Source organism: Sorex araneus, chromosome 6 (genome assembly GCF_027595985.1).
Source record: "Sorex araneus isolate mSorAra2 chromosome 6, mSorAra2.pri, whole genome shotgun sequence".
Lineage (NCBI taxonomy): Eukaryota > Metazoa > Chordata > Mammalia > Eulipotyphla > Soricidae > Sorex > Sorex araneus.
In genome coordinates this window covers 161,087,587-161,109,398 of record NC_073307.1, presented here as the reverse complement: position 1 = coordinate 161,109,398, position 21,812 = coordinate 161,087,587, and the positions used below count along the sequence as shown (strand labels likewise).

Here is a 21,812-nt window from a genome sequence, read left to right as displayed (position 1 = left end):
GGGGGCGGGACTCCGTTCTCTCCGGACACCCGATTGGGCTTCGCTGCAGGGAGGGACAAACCAGGAGGCTCCGCCCCTCGGACTTGCGACAAAAGCAAAAAAGGTTTATCTGAAGTGGACAGTACCAAAGGAACAGTGTCTCATAGGAACCTGCATTTATTTCTGTATCTCTTTATATTGACTTATCTTTTTATAATTTAAAATTTAGGGGTACTAATAAATGTGGTTTTCTTTTTTTTTTTCGCTTTTTAGGTCACACCCGGCGATGCACAGGGGTCACTCCTGGCTTTGCACTCAGGAATTACCCCTGGCGGTGCTCAGGGGACCATATGGGATGCTGGGACTCGAACCCGGGTTGGCCGCGTGCAAGGCAAATGCCCTACCCGCTATGCTGTCGCTCCAGCCCCTGTTTTTTTTTTTTTTTCTCTTCTTGAGTCACACCCGGCGATGCTCAGGGGTTACTCCTGGCTCTGCATTCAAGAACTACCCCTGGCGGTGCTCAGGGGACCATATGGGATGCTGGGAATCGAACCCGGGTCGGCCGCATGCAAGGCAAACGCCCTACCCGCTGTGCTATCGTTCCAGCCCCAATAAATGTGTTTTAAAATTATTATTAATTTTTTTATTTAAGGGCCACACCTTGAGGTGCTCAGGATTTAACTCCTGACTCTGTGCTCAGAGGTCACTCCTGTCAGGGCTCTGGAGAGCATCTGGAGTGAGAGGGATCAAATCCAGTGGGCTTGACTTTCCCTCTGTACTAACTCCTGAGTGCCTTAATAAATATTTTTCTTTAACCATTTTAATTGCGATGGTGGGATTTATCATACTGTTAATTATACTTTCACACATACATCATTCCAATACCACACCTATCACCGGAGCCCACTTCCCAGCATCTGTGTCCCAGGGAATCTTCGAACTCACCTTCCTTTGTAAGCTCAGTTCTATTAAAAAAATTCTTCAATTCCAATGGCTTTGATCATTTATTATTCCCTTACTGTAGGATGACATTACTTTGTCCTCTCCCCCTTGCCATGAGTAGCTTGTCCCGGTTTTTGGTTTTTCCCGGAGTTTAGGCTTACCCCAGTCACACCCATCAAGGTGTTCCCGAATCTCTCCCATCTGTTTGTTTAGCTATAATCACTTCTCCATGCTCTCTTCCCCAAAAGAGTTAATCCGTGGCTTTCCCTTAATCTGACTCTGCTAATTTGTAAGGTCAGACCTTCCTAGGATACTGAATTTATATTATATAAGTTAATATTGCCTTTCTCCTCTTCTTGTGTCTTTTGAATAATTTACTTTAAAGCAATGTCCTTTTTGTATGGACACGAGAAGACAACATTATGCTTTTGTAACTTGGAACTTAATTGGCCTCAAATATTATTCCCTCCCGGGCATCTGCTTTCTCCACTTAAGCCTCAGTTGCCCTCAGTTCCTAGCACCCCAAAAGCAGGGTCCCGACGAGGGACGGGACGGATCCAGGGCAAGCGGTGAGTTATGTGCTACCCTGGCATCGAGATGGGCCTGGCCAAAGTGCCTAATTCTTAACTATAAGTTAAGAGCTTGATCATAGACAAATGCCGTCATGATCCAAAAGTAATGATGAGACTAGGACCCTGCTAGGGATAGGAAAGACTGATCTGGCCTGAGCACTGTAGTCTGAGATTGAGATGGCCCCAGGAGAGCAATTCTATGAGCTTTAATGCATCTCTTATTGTGTCCATACAAAATGATTAATATTATGAATTCTTATATGTTTGCTGGCTGAGGAGAAGAGAAACACACTCATGGGACTCCGCCCTTGGGTGGATCCTCCTGCTGAAAGAGAATTAAGTCCTAGGAGAAGCATCCCCTAAAGGAAAAGAACCTTACCCTATTGATTGTGACCACACCTAGGTGTAGACCCCATGCTGGGGAGATTTAACTAGGCTATGAGTGGGTTGGGGGGCCAGATCCAGAGATCCAGAGAGAGATCGAGAGCCGGGAGAGAAGCAGAAAGAGAGAATGAAATAAACTGATCGAGCAACCAGTTTGGTCTTCTTCCTTCCATCGCCTGCCCTTGACCGACAGCACACACGGCGGTTCCAGGGCACCGAACGCGGGTGGTGAGACAGAGCCACCCGGAGAGCCCTCGAGTACGCGTGGCCTCGGGGAGCCTTAGTTTTTTACACCTTACTAGGCTTTTTTTATGACACATAGGGAAAGACCTTATTGTAGATATACATATACAATACATATACATCACTGTATCACTGTGTTACTGTCATTCTATTGTTCATCGATTTGCTTGAGCAGGCAACGGTAACGTCTTCATTTGTCCCTGTCACGTGATAGTGTAGCCCAATGGCATCTGCTCACTCCAGGAACATGAAGAGCACATTATTGTTACTGTTTTTGGCATATCAAATACGTCAAGGGTAGCTTGCCAGGCAGGCGGGGGGGGGGGGGGAGAAAAAAAATTTTTTTTTTTTTGCTTTTTGGGTTACACCTGGCAATGCACAGGGGTTACTCCTGACTTTGCACTCAGGAATTACTTGTGGCGGTGCTCAAGGGACCATATGGGATGCTGGGAATCAAACCTGGGTTGGACATGTGTAGGTCAAATGCCCCACCCGCTGTGCTATCGATCCAGCCGTCCCCCCCAAAAAAAAAAAATTAAAGATTTTTCTGCTCCAGGAAATATTGCGTCGATCTCTTTTGGGAGCTTTGTTTTATAGTCTCTGGATCTTGGCCATTGATAAGATGACATGACTCTGGGGGGAGTTTGTGCGTGTAACCACCAAGCTACTGGAAAACTGGGGATATGGGTGGAGGAGGTCCAGTCCTGATCCAAGCAGGCTTGGAGAGCTCAGCCTCGGGTCCCGCATATTGGGTTCCTCTGTAGGTTCCTTCATGGGTAAGGTCCATCCGAGCATGTGGAGAGTGGCCTTGAGCATGGATGTACATACATATACAGATTAGCAGAACTACACTGAAATTCCACAAAATTGTAATGTAGGGTTTGTCCTTTCAGCCTTGCCGCAGGGACTTAGTTTACCTTAAAGCAATATCCTTTCTGTATGGACACAGGAAGACAGTTAATATTATGCTTTGTAACTTGGGAGCTGATTGACTCCAATATTTGCTCTTGGGCATCTGCTTTCTCAACTCAATTGCCTTTAGTTCCTAGCACCCCAAAAGCAGGGTCCCAATGAGGGATGGAATTGACACAGGGCAAGATGTGAGCCACCCTGGCATCGAAATGGGCCAGGCCAAAGTGCCACAATACTCAACTATAAATTGAGAGCATGGTCATAGATAAATTCTACCATGATCCAAAAATAGCTATGAGACCAGGACCCTGCTGCGGTTAGGAAGACTAACCGGACCTGAAGACTGTGGTCTGGAATATATAGTGAATGTCCTCAGGAGGAACCAAACTTTAAGTCTGATATATCTCTTACTGTGCTCATACAGAATGACATTGCTAGAAATATTAGAAGTAGATTTATTACAACTATTTAAGTGAATTACTAGCTGAGGAAGGAAGAAAGTGACACACCCTGGATGAGATCCGGCCCTTGAGCGGATCTCTTAGTAATCTGGAGTAATCTTCTTAGATGAGATTTTGTTAATATCCTGGAGGAATGATCTTATCCCTCTTTGTTGATTTGTTAATGTTCAACCCACCTTTGTGTCACCACCCTATGTGATTGCTATAGAAACTAAGACTGTAAGAGAAGTAGGAGAGAAGACACAGAAGTGGGAGGGGAGACACAGAAGCAAGAGAGAAGACACAGAAGCAGAGACAGAGAGAGGTGGGAAGAGACCAGAGGAGAGACTACAGAGACAGAGTCAGAGATAGAGAGACAGACAGAAGAGAGCACAGCGGCACTCACAGAAGCAGAGCACAGGGGGGAGCCATCCCGATCCGGTCCATACACAGCGGCTCGAGAGCACCAAACTCGAGCGGTGAGAGAGAGAGAGCAACACCCTGAGAGTCCCCGAACAACACACAACACACATCACATCACCCCTTCCGTGCCCGCGCGTTTTTGTATTTTTTACACAATGATAAATTTATAATTTTTTTCCAAACTCAATATATCTTTCTTTTTTTACAGGTATATAAATCTTAAGAATATTATGAGTAATCCTGTACTAACATGTTTTAAAATTTACATACAATAAATCCTCAGGGCTAAAACAATAGTTTAGCGGATAGGGCGTTTGCTTTGCAGGTGGTCTACCTGGGTTCAATACTAGGCATCCTATATGATCCCCCAAGCACTCCTAGGAATAATTCCTTCCTGTGCACAAAGCCAGGAATAACTCCTGAGTATTGCCAGGTATGTCCCAAAAACGTAAAAGAAAAAAACTAGACAAATACTACAATTGCAATTTCAGTAAGAGCAAAGGGGAATTTTTTAAAAGTTGTAGCCTGATCCATCCTGAGTAAGCATTTGTCTTGCACAAAACCCACCAGGTTTTGATCCCCAACAACGCACATGGTCCCCTGAGCTCTGCCAGGAGTGATCCTTGAGCACAGAGCAAGGAGTAAGCCCTGAGCACCGTGAGTGTGGAAATACAAAATAGGGCAGGCACTGTAGCACTGCAGCACTGTTGGCCCGTTATTCATCGATTTGCTCGAGCGGGCACCAGTAACGTCTCCATTGTGAGACTTGTTGTTACTGTTTTTGGCACATCGAATATGTGACGGGTAGCTTGCCAGGCTCTACCGTGCGGGCAGGATACTCTTGGTAGCCTGCCGGGCTCTCTGAGAGGGAAGGAAGAATTGAACCTGGGTCTGCCACGTGCAAGGCAAACGCCCTATTCGTTGGCACATAGGTGAAAAAAAAAAAGAATCTGTTTCATGTGAGGCATGTGACTCAGACAGAACACAAACCTTGCATGATTCGGAATTTGTATACTAGAATTTGTGTGCTCTTTTGTGGCACCAGGTGTCACCTACTGTAATGCTGTTCCAAATGTGGGCTACTGGCTGGAACTGAACCCCACAGCAGGCCCCAGAGTGCTTATCAGTAACTGGACGCACAGTTTCAGGAGGACCACATCTCAGTGTTAGCTTGAGACTGCTATGGGAGGGGGCTAAAAGACTCCCGGGGGGAGCTGGAGCGATAGCACAGCGGGTAGGGCATTTGCCTTGCACGTGGCCGACCGGGTTCGATTCCCAGCATCCTATATGGTCCGCTGAGCACTGCCAGAAGTAATTCCTGAGTGCATAAGCCAGGAGTAACCCCTGTGCATCACCAGGTGTGACCCAAAAAGCAATAAATAAATAAATAAACAAATAAATAAATAAATAAAAGACTCCTAGGGTTCAGGGTGTAGCTGAGTGGTAGGTTGCATGTTTGGATACAGGGGCCCTGGGTTCAACAACAGGCCCTGCCCACACAGAACAAAACTAAGGCAGAGGGGGCTGGAGTGATAGCATAGCGGGTAGGGCATTTGCCTTGCACTCAGCCAACCCGGGTTCAAATCCCAGCATCCCATATGGTCCCCTGAGCACCGCCGGGAGTAATTCCTGAGTGCAGAGCCAGGAGTAATCCCTGTGCATCGCCAGGTGTGACCCAAAAACCAAAAAAAAAAAAAACTAAGACAGAGGTACGTATGAAACAAGTTCAGCAATAATGTATTGGGAAAGGCTGATGCTAGATAAGGATGATTCGTTACACTTTGATGATAGTTTCCCTTCTGTAATGTGTGTTTGCAGTTATTAGTAACAAAAGTTAGAAAAAAGGGCAAAGGTGCTTTTGGACCCGGCTGTGGAAGGAGCATGATGGAGGGGCCCGAGGGAGCGCCCTCGGACCCCGAGCAGCCCACTGAACTAATTCCGGCATGGGACCAGAGACCCCACGGCGTGCTGAAGCTGTGGGACCCGGGCATCCCCCAATTCTTTTAACCTGTCTCTCTCTCAACTCCTCCCTCCCGAGCACAGCGCAGGGGCCGCGGTTTTCCTGAGCGCAAAACGGAGACGCCGATTCAGCCAAAACAGGACGTGAGCGTGCTTGCGGGAGTCCCCAGGGGGCGGGGGCGGCGACCCCCGCCCACCGCAGTTAGATACTTAAACCCACCTCCCCCACGTGTGCTTCCTTTTGGACCCGGCTGTGGAAGGAGCATGATGGAGGGGCCCGAGGGAGCGCCCTTGGACCCCAAGCAGCCCACTGAACTAATTCCGGCATGGGACCAGAGACCCCACGGCGTGCTGAAGCTGTGGGACCCGGGCATCCCCCAATTCTTTTAACCTGTCTCTCTCTCAACTCCTCCCTCCCGAGCACAGCGCAGGGGCCGCGGTTTTCCTGAGCGCAAAACGGAGACGCCGAGCCTCTCTCTAGGTTTCTCCATCTTATGAGCACCATAAAAGGGTAAAAGTTTATAGTGATGTTATTTCTGGTTGTACTTTCCCTGGACTTTATACAGAAACCCAAAACCGCGCGGCCGCTGCCGCGGCCGCGCGACTTAATGTCATCTTAGTATGAGCAATATGTAATGGTTCCTTTCTAATGGGGCGGACTTTTGTGGGAGATCCTAATAGTAAGTCTGTTGCTGAAATATTGAAGGCAATCAAAGTGGTAGCCATCTCACTACACTGAACTAAGCTATATCCCCACGCCGGCTGAGAAGAAATTTTCTTCTTTCTCGGGAAGAAACGCGGTGTGTCATCAACTACAGTGTGATGTCCATTAAGCAAACAGACCTGGTGGCGTGGGAATGGGATATAAGGGGAAAAATTATGTACAAGGAACAGCGGGACGCTGGTGGAATCTCGAACCGGAGCCGACACCAGCGCAAGACCGTCGGTACCAGAGACTGCTTGCAGATACTCTACAAGTCGATCAACTAAGCCAGAGCCCCACGCCTGCTGATGACGGGAAATAACCATCCTTTTCGGTTTTTTTTTTCCCTTGTCAGGCAGCGTGGCGATTACTAAAACAGGCGTGAACTCGGTGGCGCGGGGCAAGGGGGAAAAAGAAAAACTATGTAACAAACAGCGGGACTTAATATCTCTATATTCTTAGCAATGGAGAACTATCAAATGCCTCCTTGGCAATAGGACTGCTTTTCTTTTTTGGGGGAAACCCCAACAACGGCAGTGAGTTGTGTGTTGAAACATGAAATGTAATCGAAATAAGGCGTAAACGAAGTGAAACATATCATGTGCAAGGGTTGGGACTGGGGAGGTGGGAGGGGGCGGCAGGTATACTGGGGGGGGTTGGTGATGGAAGATGGGCACTGGTGAAGTGAAGGGTGTTTGAGAACTGTATAACCGACATAATCCTGAGAACTATGTAACCCTCCACATGGTGATTCAATAAAATTTAAAAAAAAAAAAAAAAATTTAAAAAAAAAAAAAAAAAAAAAAAAAAGAAAAAAGGGCAAAGGTAATTCCAACGTATGTTACATCTCCATTCCTGGGTCAGCGTTCCTAAACCCCTGGAGATTGTCCTTTTATTATTTTTTTCTGCTGACAATTGGGGAACACCAAGCTGTTGCTCACGGCTCACTCCTGTTGCTTAGGGATCACTTCTGGTGGTGCTTAGGGGACCAGACTCGGTGCAGGGGATGGAACTGTATGCAAGGCGGTTCAGGCCTGTACTATCTCTCTGCCCGCTTGGAATTTTGTGGGTTGCACATCAAGGGCTCCTCTTCCTATGCCAGGTGCTTTTCCAACAGCTGGATAATGTCCCTTCCAACCACGACTGAACCATGTGGGGGACCTACTTAATGAAGACAGTTCCCCCCAGTGGTTAGGGCTGTGGTTTGAAGATAGACCGACGTGGTTTGATTCCGCCTCAGCTCTGCCTTTTACTAGCTGTGTCCTCAGACAAGTTGTTTACTCAAGCTGAGCTTTGTTTTTTTTTCTGGCATTTTGTGAATCTAGAAAAGCCTCCTGTGGAATTTTTATTGTTTTGGTCTTGAGTGAACCCAGGATCTTCCACATATGATACATGCGGTCTGCCACTGGGCCACACATCTGCACCTGGAGATTAGATCTGTCATATGTTACCAATGCTTAGCAAAGGCTAGATAAACACTATTTCCAACCAACAAATACACACACATAGAAATCAACATTTTCAATTCTTTGCTTTGGGAAAAAGTAAAAAAAGTATAAAAGTTAGAGGCCAGAGAGATAGTACCTGGCACGTGGCCAATCTGGCTCCAATCTCTGACATCCCATAGAGTCCCCTGAGCTCTGCCAGGAATGATTCCTGAGCACAGAGCCTGTAGCACTGTTGTCCCGTTGTTCATCGATTTGCTCGAGCAGGTACCAGTAACGTCTTCATTGTGAGACTTGTTACTGTTTTTGGCATATTGAATACGCCAGGAGTAGTCCCTGAGCACTGCTGGTATGACCCCAAAACAAATAAAGGTATGAGATTTCTTCTATTTTAACTTTATATTTTATGTGTATCTTTTCTATTTATTTTGGGTTGGGGGCCACACATGGTGGAGCTCTGGATTTACTCCTGGCTCTGCACTCAGGGATCATTCCTGGCGATGTTCATGGAACCACATGGGATCCCGTGGATCAAACCTGGTTGCCATGTGCAAGGCAAATGCTCTCCCCACTATGCTACTGCTCTGGCCCCTCAACCCAGTTTTTATCCCCAGCATCCCATATGGTCTCCCGAGCACAGCCAAGAGTAATTCCTGAGTGCATAGCCAGGAGAAACCCCTGAGCCCCGCCAGGTGTGACCCCCCGGCCCCCCCAAAGAAAAAAAAAGGAAAGAAAAGAAAGAAAGAAAGAAAGAAAGAAAGAAAGAAAGAAAGAAAGAAAGAAAGAAAGAAAGAAAGAAAGAAAGAAAGAAAGAAAAAGAACTCTATGGTTTTCTTCCTCCTTTTTTCCCATCTCACGAAATAGCTGTCAGTCACATCTTTTTTTTTTTCTTTTTGGGTCACACCTGGCGATGCACAGGGGTTACTCCTGGCTCTGCACTCAGGAATTACCCCTGGCGGTGCTCAGGGGACCATATGGGATGCTGGGAATCGAACCCGGGTCGGCCGCGTGCAAGGCAAACGCCCTACCCGCTGTGCTATTGCTCCAGCCCCAGTCACATCTTTTTTGTGTCTTTGTTTGCATTTGGACAAAGATGCTCATGGGTTACTCCTGACTCTGCACTCAGGGATCACTCCTAGCAGTACCCGGGGGACTGTATGGAGTGATTGAACCCTGGGGTGGCCATGCGCAAGGCAAGCACCCTACTCACTGTATCATTGCTCTGCCCCCTTAGCCACATCCTTGTACACGTTACGATCCTGGCCATTTGTCACTAATTTTTCTTCTTATCCTTCATCTCATCCTAAGTTTAACAAATTGTATTGACTCAGCACCTCTTTCCAGCCGTTTCACTATTACCCTGGCTAGTTGCCATCATATCTTGCTGGAATATTTGCACCATGTCCTGCCTACCCCTACTACTTTGATTTCCAACAGACCTTTTTCTATGGAGTTAGCCAGGATAAGTCTCTGAAATGATTATCATGGACCAGAGAGTGTACAGGGCTAAGGTGCTTGTCTTTCATACAGCTGACCCTGGTTAGATCCCCTGCACCACAGGGTTCCCTGAGCACCGCTGGAAGTGACCCCTGAACACACGGTTCAGAGTAGCCCCAAACACCCGTGGGTGAGGTTCAACCCTCAGCTTGTTCAACCGCCTTGGAAAAAAAAAAGAATCATATTGAAATACCCTACTCCCTTTAAAAATCCACCAATGAGGGGCTGGAGCGATAGCACAGCAGGTAGGGCGTTTGCCTTGCACGCGGCCGACCCGGGTTCTAATCCCAGCATCCCATATGGTCCCCCGAGCACCGCCAGGAGTAATTCCTCAGTGAAGAGCCAGGAGTAACTCCTGTGCATCACTGGGTGTGACCCAAGAAACCAAAAAAAAAAAAATCCACCAATGACTTCTTATCAGAGAATGATTTTCAAACTCTCCTAAAGCCAATAAAAATCCATGCCTCCCAGCCCGTGTGAAGCCCCGTTTTCTTCCAATCATGCAAACACTGTGTCAGCTTGAAAACAGAAACAGATGTGAGACTCAAACACTCTTCTATAACCCCGACTCAGCGAAATCAGGAGAAATGTAAAACAATGCTCTATTTCCATAACTTTTTTTTTGTTTTGAAAAATACCATTCTTTTTCATAAACATGTGAAAGTTATTACATTAGCGTTAGCCCCTATAAAATAAATGTTGTGGGGCTTGGAGGAATTCTTGGAAGAAAATCTTGATAGGGTGTCTCAAGCGGAGGCATCTACGGTCTGCATGTTACCAGGACAAGTTTGGGTGGTGAGAGAACATCCGGGACTCAGGCTAGGTCTGATGGGAGGACTTGGTTGCACGATAACTTAGCACTCAGCGTGGGGGTGACAGGTTGGTCAGGAACGTGACCCTGCCACTAGGCCTAGGAAGCAGAGAGGAATCAGTGATGCCAAATGACAATCCTTTACTCTGGTTACCTAGAGTTTTGGTTTTTTTTTTTTTTTTTTTTTTTGCTTTTTGGGTCACACCCAGCGATGCTCAGGGGTTACTCCTGGCTTTGCACTCAGGAATTACTCCTGGCGGTGCTTGGGGGACCATATGGGATGCCGGGGATCGAACCCGGGTCGGCCGCGTGCAAGGCAAACGCCCTACCCGCTGTGCTATCGCTCTGGCCCCTAGAGATTTTTTTTAACTTATGATTTTTTTATGAATAGTTCTGATCATATAATATGTATGCATATATGTGTCTTATCAGTAAAACATTTTTTATTGAATCAGTGAAATAGTTAGAAAGTTGTTCATGATTTGGTTTCAATCATACAATGTTCGTTCCATATCTATCCTTTTTCCCGTATACATTTCCTACCACCAATGTCCCCAGATCCCCTCCCACCACCACCCACCCCCAGCCTGCCTCGATGGCAGGTACTTTGACACTTCTGTTTCTCTCTTTAGGCATTGTGGTTTGCAATACTGTTATAGACAGGTTGTTGTGCATATTCATTTACTTTCTTTCAGCACTCAGGCTTTTTGTTTTTTTGTGGTTTTTGCTTGTTTGTTTGTAACCAGTAGTACTCAGGGGTTACTCCTGGCTCTGTGCTCAGGAATCACTCCTAGAAGCGCTCAGGGGACCATATAGGATGCAGGTGATTGAACCCGGGTCAGCTGCATGCAAAGCAAACGCCTTACCCAATTTACATTGCGCAGGTCCCATGTACTTAGATCTTGTCTAGAGCAATCATTTCCAATTATCATTGTCATAGTATTCTAGGAAGTCTTAAAGATGGCTTAACAGCAAGGCTCATTACTTTTCTGTCCTGGCACATTGTTTCCTGAGAGGGTGCATAGGGGCAGGTTTGGGCTATACATGTAGGTGTGTGTGTGGGGGGGGAGTGTTACTTTCTTTGGGTACAGGGGTCGCTCCCTGCGTGCTCAGGGAACCAGGCAGTGTCAGGGATCAAAGGAGACTTTAGCAGCATGCGCTGAGTCGTTAATCTCTCCGGACATTTCAGTTTTGCCTTTATTCTCTTCCTTATCAGCAGCAGCTGCCTGGCACTCTCAGACACTGAAGTTGTCCTGGAGTTCAGACTAGGGCAGTCTGAACTAGCACACTAGGACACTAGCACACTAGGACACACTAGGACAGCCCTTCATTGCAGCTGTCACAGCCACCATCAGCCAGGATGGATCCATCCCAGGGGGGAGTGGAGGAAGTAGAGCATGCTGGAACTTTCGAGGGAGGGACCTTTAGGAGACAACCCCGGTCCCGGTTACGGCAGAGAGAGCTCGGGCCCCGGACTCCCACGGTCGGTGGGTTCTTCGCTCTCTGGTCGCCCCGCAGCTGCGGCAACGTGACGGTCCGGGTACAACACAGCTCCTCCCTGGGGCAAAGTTGTGGTCCCGCTATCGCGCAGCAGGGGGCTGGGGCAGCTCAGCCAATCGGGAGGGCTCCGAGTCCGGGGGGCGGGACCAGGAGGAAAAGTTTAGGACAGGCGCGGCAGCCAATCCGGCGCCTCGCTGTCTGGTCGGAGCCCGAGAAGACCCACTGGGAGAGGCCGCTCGGAGCGGGGCGCGGACCAGCGGAGCGCGGGCCAATCCGGGACGGGGAGAGCAAGCGTGAGCCAATCAGAACCGAGGAGGTGGGAAGGGGCGGAGTTCGCCCGGTGGCTTGCTCGGTGGTGGGTGAAGGCTCAGCTTTCTCTGCTAGTTCTCACCGTAGGACTCCTTAGGCCCTGGAATGCGAGAGGACGAGACCCAGGGAATTGCTGGAGTGGGGCGTAGAGGTACCTCTGGGGAAGGCCTGGGAGTGAGGGAGACGCTTAGTTGTAGAAGCTGCTGGAAGCTACCGGGTGCGCACCGAGGAAGCGAAGGCTAGTTGAGGGGCGGGACTTCCGGGGGCAGAACTTTTTCGGGCGGGGGCGGGGCCTCTGCGCCGGGCAGGTGGGGGCGGAGCTTAAAGTAGACCTCTGGGTGTGACCTAGGAGAAAGGTGGGGGGTGGTCGTAGTTTAACCCCCAACCCAGGGCCGAGGGGATGCTTGCTTGAGGCTTGGGGTGGCGGGAGACAATGCACCGGGCTGATTCTGGTGGGAGGTAACGTGTCCTCACCCACTCCCCTCTCTTCCCAGGGAGCCACTCGTGGGGACTTTTCTAGTCTCTGCCTTCGTGGGGTACTATGGAGTTCCCAGAGCACAGCCAGCAGCTGCTGCAGAGCCTGCGAGAGCAGCAGTCGCAGGGTTTCCTCTGTGACTGCACTGTGATGGTGGGGAGCACGCAGTTCCTGGCCCATCGGGCCGTGCTGGCCTGCTGCAGCCCGTTCTTCCAGCTCTTCTACAAGGAGCGGGAACTGGAGAAGAAGGACCTGGTGTGCATCCACAACGAGATCGTCACCGCCCCGGCCTTTGGCTTGCTCCTGGACTTCATGTATGCCGGCCAGCTGGTCCTGAGGGGCGATACCCCCGTGGAGGACGTGCTGGCGGCTGCCAGCTACTTACACATGAATGACATCGTCAAGGTGTGTAAGCGGCGGCTGCAAGCCCGCGCGCTGGCCGAGGCAGACAGTACCAAGAAGGAGGAGGAAACCAGCTCACAAGCCCCTAGTCTGGAATTTTTGCCCAGCACTTCCCGTGGTCCCCAGCCGTCGATGCCACCAGCTGAGCCATCCAGCCACTGGGGCAAAGATGAATGGAAAGGCCCGATGGCTCCCTCTCCTACGGTCTGTCCTCCTGACGAGCCCCCGGGGCCCAGTGGGGCCGACACCACACAGCCTGGCGTAGAGGTTGACTTGTCGCATCTGCGGGCCCCTCTGCCCACCATGGCTGACGTCTCTCTTGCCAGCCCCAGCAGCTCCACAGAGACCATCCCCACAAACTTCTTCACTTCCGGCCTCCCAACGGTTTCCGGGGAGCCACTGGCAGCCCTTGATGTAGGTCCCGAGAGTCTGCGAGTGGTGGAACCCAGGGGGTCCGGCGGCCCCCTGCAAGGCTTCTATCCCCCAGCCCCGGCCCCCGCCCCCATCCCAGCCCCTGTCCCATCCCAGGCTCCAGCCCCAGCGGAGGCGGAACTGGTCCAGGTGAAGGTGGAGGCCATCGTGATCTCCGACGAGGAACCTGATGCTGCCGACGGTCAGCCACAGGGTGCCGAGGGGCTGTTCCCGCCTGCAGGAGCGATGTATGGGGGGCAGCCGCCCCCGCCAGACGCATTCGAGGAGTCCCGGGCGGCAGGACTCGAGGAAGTGGGGCCGAGTGAGCACTTCCTACCTCCGGAGCCCCCCGTCCCTTACCACTTGCTGTCAGGCCCCGGGCAGTATCACCGGAGCCTGGTGGCCTCCCCGCTGCCGGCGCCCCCAGCCCTGCACGAGCCCCTGTACATGCCTTCCGAGTACGAGGCGGCTCCCGGGAGCTTCGGCGTGTTCCCCGAGGACGTGCCGACGTGCAAGACGTGCGGGAAGACCTTCTCGTGCTCCTACACGCTGCGGCGACACGCCACCGTGCACACTCGCGAGCGCCCTTACGAGTGTCGCTACTGCCTGCGCAGCTACACGCAGTCCGGGGACCTGTACCGCCACATCCGCAAGGCTCACAATGAGGACCTGGCCAAGCGCAGCAAGCCGGATCCCGAGGCCGCCCCCCACCTCGGGGTGCAGCCCCTCCCCAGCTCCCCTCCAGCAGACAGACAGAACAGCGGGGGCGGGGGGCCACCCAAAGACTTTGTACACGGCCCCAAAAACTGAGATCCGGGGCGGGTGGGGGAGGGGGAGCGTGACCTGAGGCTAGTTCTGCTCTTGCCGGGGGAAGAGGACCGCGTGGACAGCGGGACGGACGGACGGATAGAAGCATCCCTTTGGGCACCTGCTGGGTGAGCACGAAGGTACCGCCAGGCTGTTGGGGTTCCTCCCGTTCTCTTTCCCCGACCAGACAGCGGAATTCGAGGGGGGGAGCACAAGCCTAACATCAGCCCGTCTCCGGGGTGACCCGGAGACTTCCTGAGCGTGTCCCGGCTTCTGACGCCGCATCCGGCTCCATAAAGCTAGAGTGAAAAGTCTCTCTCTGACCTGGTGTCGGCTGGTTTCTTCCACAAACCCACACGGTTTCTTTGTCCTTCCAGGGATCTGACATCTGTCATTTGGCCGAGGGCTGGGTTTCAGGTTGCTTCTGTAGGACGAGCATGCGAGCATGTGTAGGAGGGACTGTCCCAGTTGGGGACGAGGTGGTGGCGGTGCTGTGGGCTGGGCTCCTACCTGGGATTTCTCGTTCTTTCTCTTTTGCTTTCTGGATCACTCCTGCTTGGCTCGGGAGCGGGGGCGGCATAGAGGGTGTGAGGAATAGAACCTGGGTCCGCTGCATGCTAGGCAAGTGTCCCGTCGCTCCAGCCCTGGAGATTTCATGTTCTTCTAGAAGCCTCTACAAATTTATGAGTTTGTTATACCCCCCTGCTTCCCGCTACCCGCCACCCCTCTCCGCCCCCAGAGGACACTGAAACTTCCAAAATCAAAATGAACTTGTTCCAGGTCAGAGAAGTTAAGGAGCAAGCCTGGACTGGCAGCGTGGTTTTGTGACTTGCGATATGGCAGACGCTCTGTTGCCTTATGGTGTCACTGAAGATTGCTCGCTGACACAAAAGTTGTGTTCCTTTTTGGTGTTTTTGAGTCTTTGGTGTTGCTCCTTTTACCCCTGTACCTGTTTCCACATAGACCTTTGCTTGGGGCTGGAGCGATAGTACAGCGAAAAGGGTGCTTGCCTTGCATGCCGCTGACCTAGGTTCAATCCCCGGCATCCCATTTGGTCCCCCAAGCACAGCCAGGTGTAACCCCCAAGCATCACCGGGTGTGACCAAAAAAGCGGAAAAAAAAAAAAACCCAAAAAACTTTTGCTTGGGCTGGAGTGATAGCACAGCGCGTAGGGCGTTTGCCTTGCACGCGGTTGACATGGGTTCGATTCCCAGCATCCCATTTGGTCCCCTGAGTACCGCCAGGAGTAATTCCTGAGTGGGCAGTAATTCCTGAGCCAGGGCTAAGCCCTGTGCATTGCCGGGTGTGACGCAAAAAGAAAAAAAACAAAAAACAAAACCTTTGTTTGATTGTTTCAACAGCAGCTCCTATATCGATGAGTTGAAATATTTGCTTCCACGTGACAAGTATAAAATCCCTGAGGTGAGAGGTTGAAAAAGGGAAATGCTATGCTTTGTGGTGGCAAATTTAGGGCCGGAGCTTGAGAGGCTCTAGTATGGAAATAGGATGAGAGGATTTTTTTTTTCTTTCTGGGTCACACCCAGATGCTCAGGGCTTACTCCTGGCTCTGCACTCAGGAATCCCTCCTGGCAATATGGGACCATTATGGGATGCTGGGGATTTACCCAGGTTGGCCGCATGCAAGGCAAATGCCTCCCCTGGGTTTCATTCCAGCCCTGGGTGAGAGGATCTTATGGATTGAGTCCTAGGCCTGCACTTGAAGTATGATAGAGCTTTAAGAGGCCAAATGCTCTTTTGGGGCCCTGCAGATAGTGAACTGTGGTGGAGAGAGCAGAGAAGTGGGGATTTCGGGTGGGATACGGGTGGATTTGGGGCGTGGAAAAAGCTCTAGAGATGTGGGACAAAGGTCTGGCCTCACCCGGCGATGAGGAGTGGGTGGATTGCAGGGCTCCGTAGTACCCCTCTCTCAGGGCCCGAGAGAGAGCACAGCGGGTCGGGCCCTTGCTTTGCGTGCAGCCGACCCAGATTCCATCCCCACGTTCTCAGGAATCGCCCTGACCCCGCCAGGAATGATTGCTGAGTGCCGAGCCAGGAGTCACCCAAAGCACTGTCAGTTCTGACACAACAGCCCCTCACTCCCCACATGCAGATGAAGGAGGAAAGAAGCCAGCAAACACGCTGCCAACAGGAGTACGTTTTTGAAATTTTCCCCTTGGGATTTGTCTGTTGCGCGGACGCTGGCAGGCTGCCCTTTCTGAGTTACAGGAGGGAGGCAGACAGGAGCACTGATGTTTGGCCAATGCTCCTGAGCTGAAGACAAAGGTGATGCTGTCCTAGACAGGGAATCCGGTGGCCTTCACTCCTCCTGCGTTGGGATAATCTTTCATCTTAGTTTCTCTTTCAAGTGGCTTTGATTTACGCAAACGCATTACTGCCTGCTGGCTCCGTTAGAAGTGCTCAGTGCGCATGCGGGAGCTTAGGGCCCATCCCTGGCACCACATGGTTCCCTTGGGGAGTGTCGGGAGTGTTCCCTTCAAGGAGAATCCCTGGGGACCAGAGATGTGGCTCACGTAGATCCCCGGCACTGTACCCCTATCACACCGTTTGGGTGTGACCCCCACAGTGACAAGTGTGTCTGCTGTCACATATAAATATATAGACTGATGGGTATTTATAAAACCAGTTTTGGCCAACTGCAATACCTAGCTAAGGAAGGTTTTTCACAAAAAAAAAAAAAGGGGGGGTGGCTGGAGCGATAGCACAGCAGTAGGGCATTTGCCTTGCACGAGGCAAGGCGAACCCAGGTTCAAATCCCAGCATCCCATATGGTCCCCCGAGCACTGCCAAGGGTAATTCCTGAGTGCAGAGCTAGGAGGAGCCCCTGTGCATCGCCGGGTGTGACCCAAAAAGCAAAAATAAAAAAAGAGGGTTTTATAGGGCTGGAATGATAGCACAGCAGGTAGGACGTTTGCCTTGCACATGGCCCACCTGGGTTCGATTCCCAGCATCCCATATGGTCCCCCGAGCACCGCTAGGAGTAATTTCTGAGTGCAGAGCCAGGAGTAACCCCTGTGCATAGCTGGGTATGACTCAAAAAGCCAAAAAAAAAGAGTGTTTTTCACTTGGTTGTCTTGAGGAACAAGCACTTGACCTCACTTGCCAATGTGAGATGTGCTCTTCACTCCAGCGGTCAGGAATTTGCAAGTTATTTAAAGCAACAGCCAACACCATAACACAATTAAGGCCAGAATGGCCTCACTTTATCTCTGCTGCTTGCTACCAAGTTTGTCCATTTGGAGATGTAAACAAAAGAAATCTGGATGGGGCAGGGGCGGGGCAGGAGAGATAGGACAAGGCAAGATGTTTGCCTTGCACACAACTAACCTGGGTTTGATCCCAGGCTCCGCGTGTAGTCCCCTAAATATTGCCAGGAATGATCCTGAGTGCAGAGCCGAGAGGAGAGTAAGCTCTGAGCACCTTTAAGATAAAAGGAGAGGGGCTGGAGCGATAGCACAGCGGGTAGGGCTTTTGCCTTGCACGCAACTGACCCAGGTTCAATCCCCAGCATCCCATATGGCCCTCCGAGCACTGCCAGGAGTAATTCCTGAGTGCAGAGCCAGCAGTCACCCCTGAGCATCGCTGGATGTGACCCAAAAAGAAAAAAATAGGAGAGCATTTTCTCCAGTTCCTGATGAGTTGGTTATTTTTATCCATGGACTCAAGGAAGCAGTGCTCAGCTTACTTGCCTCTGGCCCAACAGTGATCCCTCTTGTCAGGTATCAAATTTCTGCTAGAAGAAAAAGGGGTTAAGGGCCATTGTCTTGTACCGACCCAATTTAGTCCCTCGAACCAAAATGGTACCCTGAGCACTGCCAGGAGGGACAACCCATAGCCCAAACACCCGAAGCCCAATCCTTCCCAAAACAAACTTTTTTGGTTTTTGGGCCATACCCAGTGGTAACCAGGGATCGATCACTCCTGGCGGTGCTCACTGGACCATATAGGGGGATCGAACCTGGGTTGGCCATGTACAAGACAAAAGCTTCCCCACTGTGCTATCTCTCTGACCACCCCCCCCCCATACATTTATTATCTATTTTGGGGCCATGTCCAGTGGTGCTCAGGGCTTACCGCTGTCCCTGTGGGTAGGGATCACTCCTGGCAGAGCTCAGGGACCATACATGGTGCTGGGGATCAAACCTGGGTCGGCTGCGTGCAAGGCAAGCATCTTAACTACTATGCAATCTCTCCGACTGCCTAGATATACTTTTATTTTTTTATTTTTTTATTTTTTTGCTTTTTGGGTCACACCCGGCAATGCACAGGGGTTACTCCTGGTTCTACACTCAGGAATCACTCCTGGCGGTGCTCAGGAGACCATATGGGATGCTTTGATTCGAACCCGGGTCGGCCGCGTGCAAGGCAAAAGCCCTACCCGCTGTGCTATCGCTCCAGCCCCTAGATATACTTTTATAAAATATATTTTTATTTTCACAAAGTTCCGCGTTACCTGGGTTCTGTGGGACTTCGCTCATGCGTGAGGCTTGGCGCGAGTGTGTGGAAAGTGGCCTGGAGCGTGGTTGTGGTTGGGTAGTGGAGGTCAGCTGCCAGGGCTGGGTCCCTTGGGACGGGAAGGGCTCTCACCCGCCCCCCTCCGGGGCGCCCCAAGTGGAGACAGCCTCTCCCTGGGCTAAAAGGGACCCAGAAGCAGAGATCCTCTGCCTGCTTCCCCCAATCTCCAGCGACCCAGGGGTCACACCCATAAGCCACTTCCTGCTGGCACCAGATAATCTCCTCACTACCTTCCAGAATCAGAATCCAAGTTCTAAGGGTTTTAAAAGGTCTGTGCCTAGAATTGGAATAATAATACATATATGTATATCATGTATATATGTATATATACATATCTTTTAGTTTCATCAATTATTTATTTTTGGTTTTTGCCTGGCTCTACACTGGGGATCATTGCTCACGGGGCTCGGGGGACCAGAAGAGATGCCCAGGATTGAACCTAGGTTGGCCCCATGCAAGACAAACACCCTACCCACTGTACTACTGCTCCATTGGAATTCTTACTTTTTTTTTTTTTAACTTTTTGGGTCACACCTGGCGATGCACAGGGGTCACTCCTGGCTCTACACTCAGGAATTACCCCTGGCGGTGCTCAGGGGACCATATGGGATACTGGGATTCGAACCTGGGTCGGCCAAGTGCAAGGCAAACGCTCTACCCACTGTGCAATTGCTCCAGCCCCTGGAATTCTTAAATTTTTAAAAATATTTGGTGCTGGTGGGTTTTTAGCTTGTTTTTGAAGGGGGCAACACTTGGCAATGCTCAGGGGTTACTCCTGGCTCTGCACTCAGGAATTACTCCTGGCAATGTTCAGGGGACCATATGGGATGCTGGGAATTGAATCCAAGTCAACTGCATGCAAGGCAAACCCCTATGGGCTAAAGTGCTATTGGTCTGGTCCCTGGTTGCATCTCTTAAACCTTTTTTAATGCTTGATTTTATAGAAGAAAATGGGTTATTTATGATATGATTTCACATACTGAAGTTTGCTGATTATATCCTCCTGGTATCTCTTTTTTTTTACTTTTTGGGTCACACCCAGTGATACACAGGGGTTACTCCTGGGTCATGCACTCAGGGATTACTCCTGGCGGTGCTCAGGGAACCATAGGGGATGCTGGGAATCGAACCCAGATTGGCCATATGCAAAACAAACGCCCTACCCTCTGTGCTGTCGCTCCAGACCCCCTCCTGGTATCATTTGACAGATTCAGATTCATAGTCCTTTGCCCCAGAGTTCCTTAACATTTAAGAAATAAAATGTGGGGTCCGGAGCGATAGTATGGCGGGTAGGATATTTGCCTTACATGCAGCCGACTCGGGTTCATCTCTGGTACCCCATATGGTCCCTCGGCACCACCAGGACTAATTCCTGAATGCAGGCCTGGAGTAACCCCTGAGTATGGCTGGGTGTGAGCCCACCCCCCAAAAAAAAGGCAAAAAAATGTTGACTCAATAGTAGTATTTGAAATCGGCAAAATAGTAGAGATGGGGGCTGGAGCGATTGCACAGCAGGTAGGGCGTTTGTCTTGCACGCGGCTGACCCGGGTTCAATTCCCAGCATCCCATATAGTCCCCTGAGGACCGCCAGGGGTAATTCCTGAGTGCAGAGTCAGGAGTAACCCCTGTGCATTGTTGGGTGTGACTCAAAATGCCAAAAAAAAAAAAAAATAGTAGCAATGGCCAGAGCAATAATACGGAAGGTAGGGTGCTTGCCTTGCATGCAGCTGACCCCAGTTCAATTCCTGGCACCCCATATAGTCCTCCAAGCCCCACCAGGAGTGATCCCTGAACATAGAGCTCCGAGTAAGCCCTGAGCACTACAATGTGATCCTCCCCCAAAAGACCCCTCCTCCCAAATTATAAAGGTGGTGGGTGAGTTCAAGGAGAACTGTTACTTATGTGTCAAAGCATGAACCTTCACATCCACCCTGAATGTATTCTCTTCAATCAGACTCACAAATCTACCCAACCTTTTTTTTTTTTGGGGGGGGTGTTGTAGGGGAACACACGTGGCAATGCTTAAGGGTTACTCCTGGCTCTGCTCTCAGGAATCACCCTTGGCATGATTGGGGGACCATATGGGATGCCGGGGATCGAACCCGGGTCAACCGTGTGCAAGGCAAACACCCTCCCCACTAACTTCTGAGAACAGAGACCGAGATCCCTCTGATGTCCCCTTCACACGCGAGCGGGAAGGCTGTCCAGACCCACAGAAACACTGGCACTTGCTGCCCTTTCCTGCTCGTGGATATCCGCATTAGCCAATAAAAGCATCCGCATCATACAGTCCTCCAATAAGTCATGGAACGTTTTTATTTTCTCCTCACTGATGTAAAGCAGCTTACTGTACTCTCACCACTGTGGGAGCAGGTGGGGATGGGGGGGGGGGGAGAAGAGAAAATCAAGACAACCAAATCAGCTCAAAACAAAACATATCATCATTACCAAGTCTTGTCTAACTACACTTGGAAACTTAAGGAGCTTGAAAGGAATATTCAGTTGTTCTATCTTTGGGCTTCACTGCCGATACTAGAAAACACTTTGGTGGGCGGAGGCATGCCCAGTGGCTACTCCCCACCGGAAACTCGGGGATTACTCCTAGATGTGCTTGGGGTACGATCAGTGCTGGGGATCAAACCCAATTCTCCTGCACACAAAGAACTATCTCTGCCCATTGACTTTCTCCTCCGCCCACACAATCTTTTTGTAATAGGCTGAGGTATACAAATAGGAGGTATACAAGCACATCAAGGACCCAGCTCATTGGGTGAGGGCATTACCAACTGAGAACTCGTGAGCGTTTAGCAAGACTGTGTGTTCTCCTGAAAATCTGTGGTTATATGATTAATGACAGGCTTCTCACTGAAAGTCACAAAGGGAGAGGCAGCACCTTTGGAGTGTTTGCCTTGCATGCAGCCGACCTGGGTTCGATCCCTGGCATCCCATATGGTCCCCCCGAGCACCACCAGGAGTAATTCCTGAGTGCAGAGCCAGGAGGAACCCCTGAGCCTCGCCGGGTGTGACCCAAAAAGAAAAAAAAAAGTATGGCCATTATTCAGAAG

General features: G+C 50.5%; 1 protein-coding gene across 1 annotated transcript; it reads left to right on the top strand.

The window, feature by feature from the left end:
- The first annotated feature begins 12,134 nt into the window (after positions 1-12,134).
- Positions 12,135-14,537, top strand: ZBTB3 (zinc finger and BTB domain containing 3). The gene is made up of 2 exons (XM_004621491.2): positions 12,135-12,270; positions 12,614-14,537. Exon 2 carries the CDS (start codon positions 12,661-12,663, stop codon positions 14,215-14,217), a length of 1,557 nt encoding a protein of 518 aa, XP_004621548.2. The 5' UTR covers positions 12,135-12,270; positions 12,614-12,660; the 3' UTR covers positions 14,218-14,537.
- The last annotated feature ends 7,275 nt before the right edge of the window (positions 14,538-21,812 follow it).